Source organism: Carlito syrichta, unplaced genomic scaffold (assembly GCF_000164805.1).
Source record: "Carlito syrichta isolate Samal-C Ts95f unplaced genomic scaffold, Tarsius_syrichta-2.0.1 Scaffold287500, whole genome shotgun sequence".
NCBI lineage: Eukaryota > Metazoa > Chordata > Mammalia > Primates > Tarsiidae > Carlito > Carlito syrichta.
The window spans coordinates 202,531-219,070 of NW_007231596.1; the positions used below are offsets into that span (position 1 = coordinate 202,531).

Genomic DNA, 16,540 nt, shown 5'->3' on the forward strand with positions numbered 1-16,540 from the left:
CACTTTGACTTCATTTGTCACACCTGACTAGAATGTTCCTGTTGTGTCTTCTAAGTTTGTAATTTTAGGCCTCACTATATCTATATCTTCTATGCTTCTACTTTAGCTTGACATCTCACGATGGAAACTGAGGATTCTTTTCTTGCTTTCCCTGGAAAACATCCCTTCACCCCCTCTTTACAAAGTGCCCCATTTAGTCTTTTTATCTACTTGCCTGTGTGGTCCCAAAGGGCATCTTCCCATCCTAGTCACGTGTGTATTGTGCCTTCTTTGCAGACGTAGGCAGGAAAACTCACTGCTCCTCAAGGCTTCCTTGCAAGGGCCACCAGTGATCATTTCCCCAGTCCTTGAATGCGATGCGTGATTGGGATGGACATACAGACGGTCCCCATCTCATCTTCTTTTTTTTTTTCAGTTGAAATCTTACTTTGTTGTCCAGGCTGGAGTGCAATGGTACACTCATGGCCACCACAGCCTCGACCAACTGGGCTCAGCTGATCTTTCTGCCTCAGCTTTCCAAGTAGCTGAAACTACAGGAATGTACCATCACTCTAGACTAATTTTTCTTGATTTATTATAGGGACAAGGTCTCACCAAGTTGTCCTGGCTGGTTTTGAAACCCTGGGCTCAGGTAATCCTCTCACCGTCACCTCCCGAAGTGCTGAGATTACAGGCACGAGCTAACGCACCCAGCCTACCATGGGTCTCCTTAAGATATTTTGATTTGCTGGGCTCAGTGGCTCAGCCTGTAATCCCGCGCTTTGGGAAACCAAGGTGAGTGAATTGCCTGAGCCCGCGGGTTCAAGACCTGCCTGGACAACTTGGCAAGACCTCATCTCCACAATAAATCAAAAATTAGCCGGGTGTGGTGGTGCGCACCTGTAGTTCCAGCTACTTGGAAGGCTGAGGTGGAAGGATGGCTGGAGCCCAGCAGGTGGAGGCTGCAGTGGCTGGGAGCGGCTCCAGTCTGGGTGACTGAGTGAGACTCCAACTCAAAAAAAAAAAAAGATAGCTATTTTGATTTTATGGTAGTATTTAAAAAAAAACCATATTCAGTAGAAACCACATTGCAGATTTTTTTTTTTGAGTCAGAGTCTCATTCTGTCACCCAGACTGGAGTGCGGTGGCACCAGTCACCACAGCCTCGACCCACTGGACTCAGGTGCTCCTTCTGCCTCAGCCTTCCAAGTACCTGGAACCATAGACTTGTACCACCAAGCCCAGTTAATTTTTTGATTTATTGTAGAGACAAGTTCTCGCCATGTTGCCCAGGCTGGTCTCAAACCCCTGGACTCAGGCAATCCTCTCACGTCTGCCTCCCACAGTGCTGGAATTACAGGCATGAGCCACCGTGCTCATCCCACACCGCAGATTTTGAATTCTGATTTTGAGTTCCTGAGCAGGCTATGTGAGGTAGGATATTCCCTGGCTGTGATGAGCAGCAGTTATACCAACTGAGAGTAAGCAATGAGACTCAAAGGGAACTGTTTCGTCAGATGATTTTACCCAACTGTAGGCTAATGTAAGTGTTCAAGCACATTTAAGGTATGCTAGGCTAAGCTATTTTGTTTAGTAGTTTAGCTGTACTAAATGCATTTTTGACCTACAGTGTTTTCAATTAGGATGAGTTATCATCAGTGTGTAATCTCATTGTAAATTGAGGAGCTTCTGGACTGGACAGTTGGAGTAACCCCAGAGATTTGACTTGTGGTGTGAGAGCTACCACAGTGGAAAAGGCCAGTGGGAACCCCTGAAACTGCCTCTCCTCACACCTTCTAATCCTCCCCACAAGGGAAGATGCTAAATCGAAGACAATATCCCATTCTGGGGGGCAATAATGGAAATTAGTGCCACTTAAAAATCTAAAGGATGCAGGGGTGGCAGTTCCCATCTATCATATCTCCTCTTAATTAGTCAGTCTTGCACAGAAACTAGATGATAACTGGAGAATGACTGCACCTTATTGCAAACTCAGCCAAGCAGTAGCCCCAGTTGTAATTGCAGTGCCCTATGTAGTATTGTTGTTGAGGCGATTGGTGAGAGGATTGTCTGAGTCCAGGGGTTTGAGACCAGCATGGGCAACATGGCAAGAACTTGCCTCTGTTAACATGACATATGGTTGTTAATTTGGGGAAATGTTTATTTTAAGCCAGTCAGAAATGATTTGCATTCGTATGGCACAAACAAATATATATAGGCAACATATATATATGATGCACCATATATATATGATATATATATGCACATATATATGCAACACACACACACATATATATATATGATGCCAAAAAAGAATACACATTTAAAGTATGACATTCCCTCAAAAAATGGCATTAATCAAATGAATGCTAGCATCTCCATGAGACAGGCAGGACAATCAAAGAAAATGGTCAGCCGGGCTCGGTGGCTCAACCTGTAATCCCACGCCTTGGGAGGCTGAGGTGAGTGGATTGCCTGAGCCTGAGGGCTCAAGACCCGCCTGGGCAACTTGGCAAGACCTCATCTCTACAATAAATCAAAAAATTAGACAGGGGTGGTAGCGCGCACCTGTAGTTCCAGCTACTTGGAAGGCTGAGGCAGAAGGATCGCTGGAGTCCAGCAGGTTGAGGTTGTGGTGGCCGGGAGTGGCCAGTGCATTCCAGTCTGGGTGACAGAGTGAGACTCCAACTCAAAAAATAAATAAATAAATAAAATAAAATGGTGGAAGCATGGTTGAGTGAGCATCATATTACACATTGCTGCCATAATTAAATTCAACTTTGAAAAGTAATACATAGATAACGTCTCTTAAAATGTGTATTTGAGTCAGGCTCTCACTTTGTCACCCAGGCTGGCATCCGGTGGCAAAATCATTGTTCACCACAGCCTTGACCTTCTGGGCTCAGGTGATCCTTCAGATTTAGCATCCCAAGTAGCTGGGACTACAGGTGCGTACCACCGCACCTGGCTAATATTTTTGATTTTTTTTTGGCAGAGACAAGGTCTCCCTATGTTGCCAAAGCTGGTTTTGAATATCTTAGCTCAAGCAATCCTTCTGCCTCAGACTCCCAAAGTCCTCAGATTACAGGATTCTTTATACTTTTTTCCTAAAGTTATGTTAATGCGCCTGCCCTTAGTCATAATTGCCCATAGTCTAAAGAGATCTGGATCATCTGGGCATCCTGCAGAATAATGGAGTGATACAGCTTGTTGACCTGGCAGGAAGAACAAGAGAAGCTTCTCAGCAAGAGGAACTAGTGTGCTGGAAATGTCAGTAAAACACATACTCAAGAGGGTGGAAGGCAAACCTTGCGACGATTCAGAGACTTGCCATTGCAGTCAAAGGGATGATGACTACTCTATAGATACATTCAATGGTGGCCTTGAAAGAGTGATAACAGAAAATCTTCCCAGTGGCAGAAATTTGAATGGCACACCTAGACATCCACCTCATGTGGGAGCGGGAAGTGAGGTGTGTATATATGTGGAGCAGTGGAGCATGAGTCATGAGCAGTGGTGAATGGCCCGGTTAGCTGATCAGGAGCCTGCAAGTACTAGAATATCTGAGACAAAGGAGATATGGGACAGAGGCATAGGAATGGGCATACGGAGTAACTACCATGTTAAGATTTCCATATCGGCCAAGCATGGAGTTTCATGCCTATAATCCCAGCAATTTGGGAGGCTGAGGTGGGAGGATGGCTTGAGCCCAGGAGTTTGAGACCAGCCTGGGCAACATAGTGAGAACTTGTCTCTACAGAAGAAAAAAATTAAAAAGATTTTTGTATCACGCGTGAATATCCACCAAGAATCACCCACCATAGAAGAGGCATTGAACAAAAAGTAGACAAAATGGCTTGGCTGTTTGATATCAGCCAGCTTTTGTCATCAGCCACCCCACAGTGGGCATAATGGGTTCATGAACAGGCTGGACACAGTGGCAGAGCTGGAGGCAACGCACGGGCCAATGCACGGACTCCCACTCACCAAGACGCTATCTAGCCATTGGTTCCCAGAATGCTTTATCTGCCTATACAGAGAATCACACAAAGCCCCTGATATGATACCATTCCTTAAGGAGACCAACCAGCTACTTGGCAACAAGCTGACTACATTGGGCCCCTTTAATCCTGGAAAAGCCAGTGGTTTGCTCTCACAGGGAGAGAGTGCCTGACCCACAGGCATGGAATCTTATAAAACACATCATTCAAAGAGAGAAGTCGTGCTGCAGTGAAGATGTAGGGGGTGGGCCTGTGACCGTGAGATCGCCTGCTTGTATTACACTCACACCACCCAGAAACATCCAGCCTGGTAGAATTGGAGGACACTGCTGAAGGTGTAGGAAGTGTCAGCTTGTTACTTTTCAGGACGCAGGGTTTGTGCTGCATCAGAGTTTTCCATATGGCACTGTGTTGCCAATAGGATCCTGGATCCAAGAGGTGAAAGCAGGTCATGGCCCCTCTTACCCACAACGATGCATTGGAGAATTTTATCCTTTCTATCCCTCAGGATCAGAGGGCCTGGTCTCCTGTGGGGGTACTTTGCCAAGGGGCAAAGCAAGCGTCCTGTTAAACTACAGGCTACAGATGACACCTGAGCTTCTTGGACTCTGTGTCTAGGAAGCCGCAGGTGAGGAGTCACCATACTGACAGAGTTGATTGACCTTGATTATGAGGGCTAGGTAGAGTTGCTGTTCCATAGAGGGGCAGGAAGAATAAGTGTGGAATTCAGAGGATACTCTTTGGTGGCCTTTGGCACTCCTTGTCTAATTGTAACTGTGGATGGACTAGTAGGGCAGCCAAAGCCCGAGAAGGGTGTGGTCACCAGGACTCAGACTCTTTAGGAGTGGGGGTGGGTGCAGACCCGGATGTGCAGAAGTATTAGCTGGGGTAAGTGGAATTTCAGTAGTGGAGAAGGAAAATGATAATTCAGTTGTGGCCCTGGGACTATTTTCAGTGACATGAGTTTTGGGTTGCCCTGGTAACCTCACTCTTCTATGTCTCCCCTCAGAAAGAGACACTCATGGGAATCCTGGAGGAGGAGATCCTAGAGATGGAGGGCTAAAGGCTGAACTCCAGCTGTCATGGGAGTATATTACTCAGTTCTCCCTTCAAGAATCCGTGGTGGGGAGTGCAGTTGGCTGACGGCCTCCCAGCTACAGGGTCTTCAAAATCCGTTGCAGTGTTCAAACTGGACACTCTCCCTCTTGGACCTCCCAACCAATGACTGCAGTTGGCGAAGATACAAGACCTGCTCATTTCTGGCTAGCACAGGTCTCTTTTATGGGTTATCTTTGCACAGGAGCTCCCCAGTGTCCAGGCTAAGACTTTCTCAGAACTGCACCTCAATCGGAGGCTCTTCCTACTCAGTTCTCCTTTTTGGCTAGTCTCCTGAAGTCAGACCTGAAGGTTTTCCTCAGTTGAGTACTGCTCTCTGCTCCTTCATCATTCAGAACTGTTACTTCTTATCACTCTCTTGCATCTCTCTCTCTGTCTTTTTTTTTGAGTTGCAGTCTCACTCTGTCACCTAGGCTAGAGTGCAGTGGCATAATCACAGCTCACCACAGCTTCAACCTCCTGGGCTCAGGTAATTCCTCTGCCTCAGCTTCCAGTGTAGCTGGGACCACAGGCGCATGCCACCATGCTCTGTTCATTTTTTGAATTTTTGTAGACAAAAGGTCTTGCCACGTTCCCTAGGCTGGTTTCAAATTCCTGGGCTGAAGCAATTCTCCTCCCTAAGCCTTGCAAAATTCTGGGATTACAGGCATAAGCCACTGTGCTTGGCAATCTCTTGCACTTCTAGCTCTATGTTAGATATCTGTCTTGAAATTCTGTCTTGGGTCTAACAGGACCCAAAATGACACAGTCTCTATTTTGACACCAAGGAAATGAAGCAGCTACCTGGAACTGCACCCATAGGCAGTGTCTGTTGCATTCAGGAAGTCACTTATTTCCATATCTCACCTCTTTATTATAAAAGCCTAATTTGTAGGTAATGAAGAAGAGTGGAATATGTTGAAGAGTAAAAAGCCTTAGTTTTCTATTGTTTTACATTTGGATAACTCATAACACAGGCATGGGGCTTTCTCCTTCTGCTCCCTCTCTTGAGCATATATGGTGGCTCCAGTAAGAGAAGGAGACAAGTACTCTCATAAGAGAGGCTCAGAGGAGTGTAGACCTGGGTTGTGAAATGTCCTATTATCTTGAAATGATCTTACTCCCACCAGCTCCCAGGAACCAACATCAGTATTATCCTGCCAGGATCCAGAGTCACAGGCATGCTTTTAGGAGTAAAAAATGTTTAATAACAAGACCTCAGATTTTTATAGCATTTTTATAATGAACTCAGAAAGGAAGAGTTTTATAATTAATTTTCTCTTAACCTCCCTCTCGTTTATCATGGAACAGCCATAGTTAAATTATTATCTCTTCTTTATGGAATAAAAACAAACCACAAAGTTTTATAACTATTAGGAAAGCAATAGAGTGGTAATGGAAAAGTCAACACTAAAGTTTATATTTCTTCCAGTTCAATACATTAGCCTCCTACTGAAGCTATGGTACTATCACATAACAAAGAAAACCTTGATATCTTGGGTCTCCTCACTTCCTATTGCTAGTGTCTGGCTAGAAATGTGTGTGTGTGTTTGTGTGCCCCTCTCTAGTGTATGAGGGAGTGCATAGTTATGATGAACTTGATGATAAGAGGAAGATGACTGACTGAAAGATGATTTCTTGACTGGGAGCCATGGCTCACGCCTATATCCCAGCACATTGGAAGGCCGAGGTGAGAGGATTGCCTGAGCCCACAGGTTCAAGACCAGCTTGGGCAACTTGGCGAGACCTCACCTCTACAATAAATAAAAAATTAGCTGGGTGCGGTGGTGTGTGCCTGTAGTTCCAGCTACTTGGAAGGCTGAGGCGGAAGCATGCCCTGAGCTCAGAAGGTTGAGGCTGCAGTGGCCAGGAGTGTGCCACTGCACTCCAGCCTGGGTGATAGAGTGAGACTCCAACTCAAAAACAAACAAAAAGATAATTTCTTACCTGACAGGTAAATGCTTTGGCTGAGGTGATATAACCCGTGAGTAGACAGAAGTTTCCTGCCTCTGAATGCTGTGCTTCAGCTACTGCTGCTGTTCCAGAAACATCTTTTTATTTTATTATTATTTTTTGTTTTATTTTATAGTCATGGGGTATAAGTGAGGATACTACATAAGTAGGTTGCATGCAGGTGAAATTTGGGCTTCTAGTTGGCCTTCTCTCCCCTTGATAGTGGAGTGGGTACCCAGTGTGTTGCCATGTGTTCCCCTTCCTCCTTCCTCCCTCGCTCTCCTGGCAGTGTCCAGGGTTTACAAGACTCATCCTTTTGCTCCTGTGACCAGTGATCGGAGTCTGTTTATGAGTGAGAACATGCGGTATTCAGAAATGTCTTTATGTGAGTGTTTTTATGTATACTCCTTGTTTTCCTTTCAGTCTCCATATGATGGTAATTAACCAAGTTCCCCACCAGAGGCTGAATTATTCACTCACTTTTTAGTATTTGCTGTATTTGATTTTTTTTCCTGAATGACTTTGATTTTTATCAACCTAACTCTTAATATTCTCTGTAAAAGGAGGGTAAACACTTTTCAAGTAAGAATTTTTGGTTTATATCATCTTTTATTTTATTACTGTCCATAAATATATTTTTGTATATGAAATCAGTACAGAATTCATATTTTAAGGTTCTAAGTCTCCCAAATTAAGGAAACTATTATGCTTTGCTTTTTAATTTCAAACATTAAAACATATGAAGTAAAATGTCAACTTAATTTTAAATTTGAAGCTTATATTTAGTAGAATAAATTAAGTACCTTTAGAACTCTCAAGTAAGACATTAACAGGATGGAGGTTTAACTAATACTCTTGACGTGGTTTGATTATCACTTGGCTGATTCTGATTACTCATTTACCTTTTTATTTACAAATCTAAGCTGACTGACAATTCTACCTTGAGAGTAAAATCGAGAAGTACTCTCTATTGAGAGTAAGAGAATGAGTGAAGAGAGTCATATCCACTCATTCTCTATGACTCTTGACAATTGTCTTGGTTTAGAATGTGAATCCTTCATGTCTTGAGCCTTTTACTGAGCAGGGAATGTTTATCTGTGTACACTCCATTTCTCTTCCTGCTAGAGTTTTCTTTGGAGTCAGCAGTGCTGTCACTGAGTAATCCCAAGTGTGTTTCTTTCAGCATCTGCAAGATAAGACACACAAAGATCCAGTGAGCATCCACCTCTAAACCCAACCAAGACTCCACAGGACTGATTTAACAGGCCACCAAACAAACAAAGAACACAGGACAAAAAAACGAAACAAAACAAGACAACACTGTTTGCTCCTTTCTAATCCTTTTATTAGTATCTTCCATAGACATTTCAAATGTGTTGTCAACAGAAAGTCTGGGATTCCGAGTCAACAGTTCATAAAATGTGTGCCAGTTTTGCTAACTCCAAAGTGGAGTTGAACTTTTCTTTATAAGATCCTTTACGTTGCTTGATGAACCAGTTTCTACAGCTGTAATTCTACCTTAGGCTTGATAAACTACTCTTGAACATTAGATAATAATTGATTCCTATAATTGATTTGTGTTGTTTGAAGGGACAGAAGACATCCTGTGAGCAAATCATTTGCTTTCATTCAAACAGTCTAATGTTTTCAATCCTGAAAAACACTTTGCTGACTGCTCTGGATGTGCAGGCAGGCTCTAGGCACTGAGTGTTCCTTTATGCATCTAAGTCATAAACAAATAACAAATTATGCAACGAAGCCTCTCAAGTTTTTGCCTTTCTCTTTCCTAGCCTGGGGTGCTCTTTCTCACACCCTGTGTAGCTCAGGGAGAGAATGGAAAAGCCTTCTGCTGGAAGCACATCAAATGCAGAAACTAGGCCATGCAGTGCCAGATGGTTCCCAGGCCCAGCTGCTATTAGAAGCTTACACTTGAGTTCATTTCAGAACCAAACTTTGTAACCACACTGCTAATGCTTCTGCCGATTGTAAAGAGCCATGTGTGGGAATCAGAGGCAGTGTCGGGTAGCCCTCAGAGCAAATAGGAAGGAATTTGGGACATTTGTTATTATCAGTCTCTATTTTGAAGGCCCTCTTTGCAGGCCTGAGGGGTTATTTTGATATGAGAATGCTCCTTTAAGAATGGTTCTTTGGCTTTAGTTCTCTCAAATGATATGGCATTTATTTGGAAATATACTTATCACTCAAAATTGCAACAATAAGCCAACTGTAGCATAGGCTGATTTTATTCTAATGGTCACTACATAATTTTCTAAAATTTTTCCTCTTTTTTCCAAATCCGCAAAGTTTTAAACTTTCTCCCTAAAAATACATAGCTGACTCTTACCTTTGTTTTGCTTGGAGCATTCTCAGAAGTCACACTTTCAGCTTTGGCTCCAATTGCTTCTTCTAAAACTAAATCAAGGAAGATAAAGTGGAGAAGACAGAATAACATAATAATCTCAAAAAGAAAACTTTCTAGTATCTAGGGGGAATAACTTTAATGAAGAATAGAGAGGGGCATGAAATGTGCTAAAAAAAAGTGTCACTATTAAAATTGCTTTTAAAATTTTATTGTAGTATTTTATCATTATCATTTATAAGTGGCACCGAGCATGTCTTACCTATGCCTTATTCACTTTATTCAAAGGAATTCCCTCTGGCTCACTATTTTTTTCTTTGAGTTGGAGTCTTACTCTGTTGCCCAGGCTGGAGTATAATAGCATACTCATAGCCACTGCAGCTTCAACCTGCTGGGCTGAGGTGATCCTTCAACCTCAGTCTTCCAAGTAGCTGGAACTACAGGCATGCACCACCATGACTGGCTAATTTTTTTGATTTTGCCCAGGCTGGTCTCAAACCTCTGGACTCAAGCAATCCTCTCACCCCCACCTCCCAAAGTGCTGGGATTACAGGCATGAGCCACTGTGCCTGGCTCTGGCACACTATTAATAAGGTTCAAGCTCTGAGTTGACTCAATCTCGTAGCTCTGAGTTGACTCAATCTCGTAGCTCTGAGTTGACTCAATCTCGTAGTGACAGATGGCCCTAACACGCTCTCTTTTCCACCTGTCCTTATGAGACTAGAGGACATGCAGGCTTGTGAGGAATGCTTGCCAGGTCTGGTTGTGAGCATATCAAGTCCAAAGACAGTGATTGTATTATGAATAACTTGGGTGACTCCCAAGTTTCCAAACATTCAAGATCTATTTTGTATGCTACATCGATTTCTGCCTTCTCAGCCTTATCCTAACCGTCAAAAGGCTGTGAAGCAAGCAGAGAAGGTGAATCTTCAAAATATAACTAACTAGGGTAACAACATAAATGATGAATCATTTTGAGAGTGCTTGTGATTTCCAACATGGCTTTACAGTGTTAATTCTAATTTAGTTTCCCTTCCTCTTCCTCTTCCCCTTCCCCTTCTCCTTCTCCTCCTTCTTCTTTTGAGACAGTATCTCATTTTGTTGCCCAAACTAAAATACAATGATGTGATTTTGACTCACCACAGCCTTGACCTCCTGGGCTCAGCCACCTCAGCCTCCTCAGTAGCTGGGACTACAGGTACATGTCACCAGCCCTGGCTAATTTTTAAATTTTTTTGTAGCGATGAGGTCTTGCTATGTTGCCTAGGTTGGTCTTGAACTCCTGGGCTCAAGTGATTCTATCACCTTGCCCTCCCAAAGTGCTAGATTACAAGTGTGAGACACTGTGCCTGGCCACAGTTACCTTTTTTAATTTTGTTTTTGTTGTAGAAACTGGATCTCACTATGTTGCCCAGTCTGGCTAATTTACTTTCTAATCCAATTTATGTTCATAATAGAAAAATAAATTAGCCTGATCACATAATATAGGTAAAGAAAGACACATTATTATGATATGCTATAATTCTGAATGACAAAGAGACTCCACAAATTAAATTTTAATAAAACAAAAATATTTTAAGAAGAAAAAAGTTAAAACACAAAGTCAAACAACTCAGCATATAGCAAAATTGTTAGCCCATAGCCTATATTTTTAATTAGAATGCTTCATGTATTCTAATGGTACAGTGCTGAAATACTACTCCTGCATTATCTTTAATACAAGGTATAATGCAGACATACAGTTTTAAATATACTAGCTATCCCAAAGCAAACATAAATGATAAAAATAAAACACTATGCTATTTTAGTAAAAACTTAGGTTTAGAGATGTGTGAGTACAAATTGATAATTTCTACTTAGAAAAGAGTTCATGTAGTTGGTATTTTTAAGATATCTTTCTGTAGTCCTAACTGGAAAGTTACACATTTATTTCTGCCCTGCCTCACTTCAGTCATGAAGAACAAGAGGCACATGGTCATGGATGAATAGGCCAGGAGAGTTGGGCGGAAGTCTGGGGAAGGGGCAAAGAGACAGTTAAAGACTCATGGACCATGGACCAACCTGTTAGAATTTCATCAAGCTGATCCACCATAAACTTTGCATCTTCTTCAGTGAAGCACATAGGTGGTTTTATTTTAAGGACATTTCTGTGAGGTCCATCAGCACTGAGAAGCACACGTTTTTCTTTCATCCTAATTCGTGCAGGAAATATCCATGAGTGTATACAAAGCATAACTAAGATGACTTAAGAATGGGGTGAACACAGAGCAGTGAAGTATTCTGCATTCAAGAAGCTCACATTTATCAATTGCATGTGTCTTAACATTTTCTTTTTCAGAGAGATGGGGGGAAGGAAAACAATCTTTCAAGTGGGTGGGCATCCTTGGGCCAAGATATGATACCAACCAGGTGGGTGTGGGGGGGGTGAATTTACTTGTAGATGATGTGCTGAGCTTCAGCTGTGGCAGGGGTCCTTTTCTGGTGGTCCTTCACTAAGTCAATTCCGATAAAAAGGCCAATGCCCCTGAGGGATGTGAAGGAAGAAAACTTGACACACTATCAAACACTGCACTGTCACAAAAAGCTAGCACTGTCCCCCCAGCCTCAGTTTAATTTGAAACTTTAATTCTAACTATTCCAAGTTACCTATCTAGTGTTCACAGTTGTTTCTAGTTTTTGAAACAAATTAGTTTTCATCATCCAGTTTTTTTGTCTCAATTATAAAAGAAAAAGGATTAAAAAACAACCCTTTCATGCTAGTTTCTAAAGATGTTAATGATGGTAAATGTTTATATATATCTATGAAAAATATCCAGATTTTTAGGATAGCATTTTAAATAATTTTCTTTTCTTTTTTTTTGAGTTAGGGTCTCACTGTCATCCAGGCTAGAGGGCAGTGGCACGATCACTGCTCACTGCATGCAGCCTTGACCTCTTGGGCTCAGGTGATTCTTCTGCCTCAATCTCCTGAAAGATGGTACTACAGGCACATGTCACCACACCTGGCTACTTTTTTGACTTTTTGTAGTGGCGAGGTCTTGCTATGTTGCTCAGGCTGATCTTGAACTCCTAGGCTGAAGCAATCCTCCCACCTTGGTGTCCCAAAGTGCTGGGATTACAAGTGTGAACCACCACACCTGGCCTTAAATAATTTTCAATAGATTGTTTAGAGTTACTTTAAGTTCCTTCTTTTCATCTTTTGGGTGCTGAAATTGCCCAACATTATTAAAAAAGAAAAAGTATAAAAGTCAGGAAAAATATACACCTAAATGTTAGCAGTGGTGATATCTGGGTGGTTTTTTTTGGGGGGTGCTCTCTAGATTTAGTTTCATGTACTTTATTTTAAATTCATAAGATAAAATATAAGCCATTTACATTTAAAAAATGAATAACTATGTGATAACTTTATGATAAACATACCTAATATCCCCTATCAAAGTGTGTTTAGCCTTCTGTTTATTCAGTAACTCAGTAAGGTAATTTCCTACTCTTGTGGCATTTCCTTGAAGGTCTTCATTTTCAATTATGTCCAGCACAGCCAAACCAACAGCACAAGATACCGGATTTCCTCCATACTGTAGAAAAAAGATAAATGAGAAACCATAACAGTTGAATGAGTAGTATTGTTTTATCCATGAGAAATTTGGCTCACAAATACATAAGTGAAGATATAATTTCAGTAAATTTTCTCTTATATTAGTTTCTCAGATTTAGAATGTAACACATTTTTGTTTATTCAGGATTGAATGAAAATTCATTCCAAATTATGTTCTCCATGCTGTATAATTGGTATGAAGGACTGTCAAGAATTTATTGGTTCATCCAGACAGGCACGATAGCTCATGCCTGTAACCCAGCACTTTGGGAGGCCGAGGTGAGAGGATTGCCTGAGTTCAGGGGTTCAAGACCAGCCTGAGCAACTTGGTGAGACCTTGGCTCCAAAATAAATCAAGAAAAATTAGGCAGGCGTGGTGGTGCATGCCTGTAGTTCCAGCTACTTGGACGGTTTGATGTGGAAGGACTTCCTGAGTCCAGCAGGTCATGGCTGTGGTGGCTGTGAACATGCCACTGCACTCCAGCCTGGGTGACAGAGTGAGACTCCTACTCAAAAAAAATAAATAAGTAAAGAATTTATTGGTTTATCCAAACACAAAAACAGATGTTATGTTGGAAATTTGGGATTTCAGAATGTGGCTCAGTTGTTGGGGGAGAGGGGTGAGGGAAACAGGGTTTTCTGCCCTTGAAGAGCTGAGTCAAAACAGCTCAGCAATGATATTTTCTCCAAATAGTTTATGTCCTCAGATTGGAATTTTACTTTTAGCTGTAACAAGTCCTGTTACACATATTGTACTACAAACTACAATAATTTTTCCAAGCTTAAAGCTTATGACTTTTGGGACTAAAACCAAAGAAATAAAATTTCCCAAAGATAAAAATGGAGTATCTCTCATGACAGTCATATAACATTTATAGTACTGAGTCATTCAAACTCTTTAAAAGTGTTTTGGAAACTTAAATATGATACAAAACAAAGAAGATCATATCACCCATTAATGAAAATATCACCATTTAGCATTTAGTAAGGCAGCCATCTATCATTGGAAAAAATTAATGAGACTGTTTTAGGAAACAAGGATATACAAAGAAAAATGCAAGGAGCATTTTGTCATATAGACTAAAATCTGGTTAGACCAAGGATTGGCTAGGGTCCTGGGGTTGTTAGCTGGAAATACGGAGCTTTATTCTTTACTGCATTGGCAGGAAATATAAAAACATGCATTATTTTTCCCTCCTAGCCTTACAGCTGGAGACCAACATTTACCGTATTGAAATACTCCATCCCACAGCTGCTGAAGGCTTCTGCAATTTCTTCCGTTGTCACCACACAAGCCATCGGGTGGCCGTTGCCCATTGGCTTTCCCATTGTGACAATGTCTGGGACAAAGTCTTCCCCATGCATTTGAAAACTCCAGAAATGTTTCCCAACTCGACCAAAGCCGACTTGAACTTCATCAGCTATAAACACACCCCCTGCTTCATGTACATATCTGAAAAGCAAAGGGGCAGTCTCATGCCTTCAGGTCACGAAGAGTCCCCAAAGCCACCCACAAAGATACAGATTGTTCACAAAAAAGATTGTTAACTTGAAGCCCCAATCTTTGTTAAAAACACTTGAGTACTCCAAACCTCACATAAATGTCACTGACTTTACAATGTGATCACATAATTTTCAAATTAGATATATTCCATATTGCTTGAGTTTGTGCTGCTTAAAGTAAGCCATATTGCAGTGTTTGGGTGGGAAGAGAAATCATTGAACAAGTAGTTTTGAGCAGGGTTAATCTTCCAGTGTTTACTCATTGGTAAGGCTTGGGCACCAGCCTATTGGAGCAGATGCCAGGGTGGGGGTTGGGACAGAGTTCTGAAACACCCCCACTGGACTACTGTAAACCTTTTATTTGCTGGCTCTTGGGAAAGGCTGGAGGAGGATTTAGGAGTCCCGGGGCAAGCACCAAGTGTGGCTATTTACCAGTTAGTCTGAAGTACGTCAATATTTTAGCAACCAGCATGGCCCTACAGAACAGTCACGGTGCCCTCAGTTTGACCAAGGATGCCCAAGTCAAGTACATACTCTGCCACTTTCTGGAAGTAGCCTGCTGGAGGGATTATTTGTCCACCACAACTCTGCATGGATTCAGCAATAAAGGCAGCAATCTATACAAGAGAAGATGGGGTCAAAATCCATTAGGTCCCCCCCCTTACCTCCCAAGAAAGAGGATTTATTCTATTATTATTATTATTATTATTATTATTATACACTGCAAGGGAGCAGTGGGAAGAACAGCTGTCTGCTGAGGATTTCTTATAGAGCAGTTTATTTTAAAGTGGCTAAGAATAGACTGGTGGCAAGTGCTCAATAGGCCATTTGATTAAAAAGAAAAGAAAATATGCTTGTGTTGAAAAGGCAACTGATTTAAAGCATTAATTTCTGAAATTCTAGGGTACTGATGAAGCCATCATGAGAAATGGAGGAGATAGATAAGAGGGAGACTTCCATTTCTCCATCATTCATTTAAGTGCAGATATTTCATTTGGATGAGCTGAGTAAGACTGATGTTTTGATTAGTCTTTAATAATGAACCTCTAAAAAATTACCCAGGTTCCAAGGGTATCACCGTGGTGCCTATTTCTTCAGCTTGGTGAAATAAGACTGCTTGAGGCTGGAATTTGCACCAAGGAAGTAGAAGAATGGCTTGTGGCCACCCGCTACAGTTACTGTGTAATATTTCTAGGCCTCACCCTAAACAGGATTAGCTCAATAGAAGGCAGTTAAAAGGGACTACAGATGAAGTGTTTTAGAGACTGAGAAAGGAGAAGCAGAAAACAGATAACACTGAAGTAAGAAGAGAAAGTACAAAAGGAATCTGAGATAAGAAATCCAGGGACCCAGGGTTCTAGTTCAGACTACTCCTTAGTAAGTTTATTACTTGGGTTAAGTCCTTCACTATTTATTTACTTAGAGTCAGGGTCTTACTATCATTCAGTCTGGAATGCAGTGAAAGGATCACAGCTCACCGCAGCAACCTTGACCTCCTGGACTCAGGTGTTCTTTTTGCTTCAGTAACCCAAGTTAGCTGTCACTACAGGTGTGTGTGACCCTCGCCCTGGCTTCTTAAACCTTTTTGGTGGAAGGGCTAGACACAGTGGCTCACACCTGTAATACCAGCACTTTAGGAAGCTGAGGTGAGAGGATTGCCTTCCAGGAGTTCAAGACTATTATGGGAAACATGGTGAGACCTTGCCTCTACAATAAATCAAAAAGTTAGTCAGGTGAGATGGGTCATACCTGTAGTCCCAGCTACTTGGAAGGTTGAGACAGAAGGATCACCTGAGCTCAGCAGGTCGAGGCTGAGAGCCCTTATAGAGACACAGAGGACTCTCTCCCTGTCTTTCTCTCTCTCTGTCATGTGAGCACACAGCACTCAAGGAGGTAGCCAGGAAAAGATTCTTCACAAGAATCCAACCCATGCTGGCACCCTCATCTAGGACTTCCATGAGAACATGATTTTTTGTTGTTTCAATAATTTATAGTAATTTTTTTAAAAAGCAGCTCAAGCTGACTAGGGCAGGCATCAAGTTATTGCAACCATCA

The 16,540-nt window shown here is 41.9% G+C and overlaps 1 protein-coding gene across 3 annotated transcripts in view; it reads right to left on the minus strand.

Annotated features, from left to right (window-relative positions):
* Positions 1–7,617: 7,617 nt before the first annotated feature.
* The window catches only part of ETNPPL (ethanolamine-phosphate phospho-lyase), a 22,333-nt gene continuing 13,410 nt past the window's right edge, over positions 7,618–16,540 (minus strand). For all 3 annotated transcript variants that reach the window (XM_021709843.1, XM_008052775.2, XM_021709842.1), the window contains 7 exons: positions 15,020–15,102; positions 14,210–14,435; positions 12,808–12,962; positions 11,822–11,911; positions 11,449–11,579; positions 9,373–9,440; positions 7,618–8,214 (listed from right to left, as the gene is read on the minus strand). In XM_021709843.1, the coding sequence (XP_021565518.1) occupies positions 8,086–8,214; positions 9,373–9,440; positions 11,449–11,579; positions 11,822–11,911; positions 12,808–12,962; positions 14,210–14,435; positions 15,020–15,102 (882 nt within the window). In that variant the 3' untranslated portion in view covers positions 7,618–8,085. The remainder of the gene's footprint in view (positions 8,215–9,372; positions 9,441–11,448; positions 11,580–11,821; positions 11,912–12,807; positions 12,963–14,209; positions 14,436–15,019; positions 15,103–16,540) is intronic.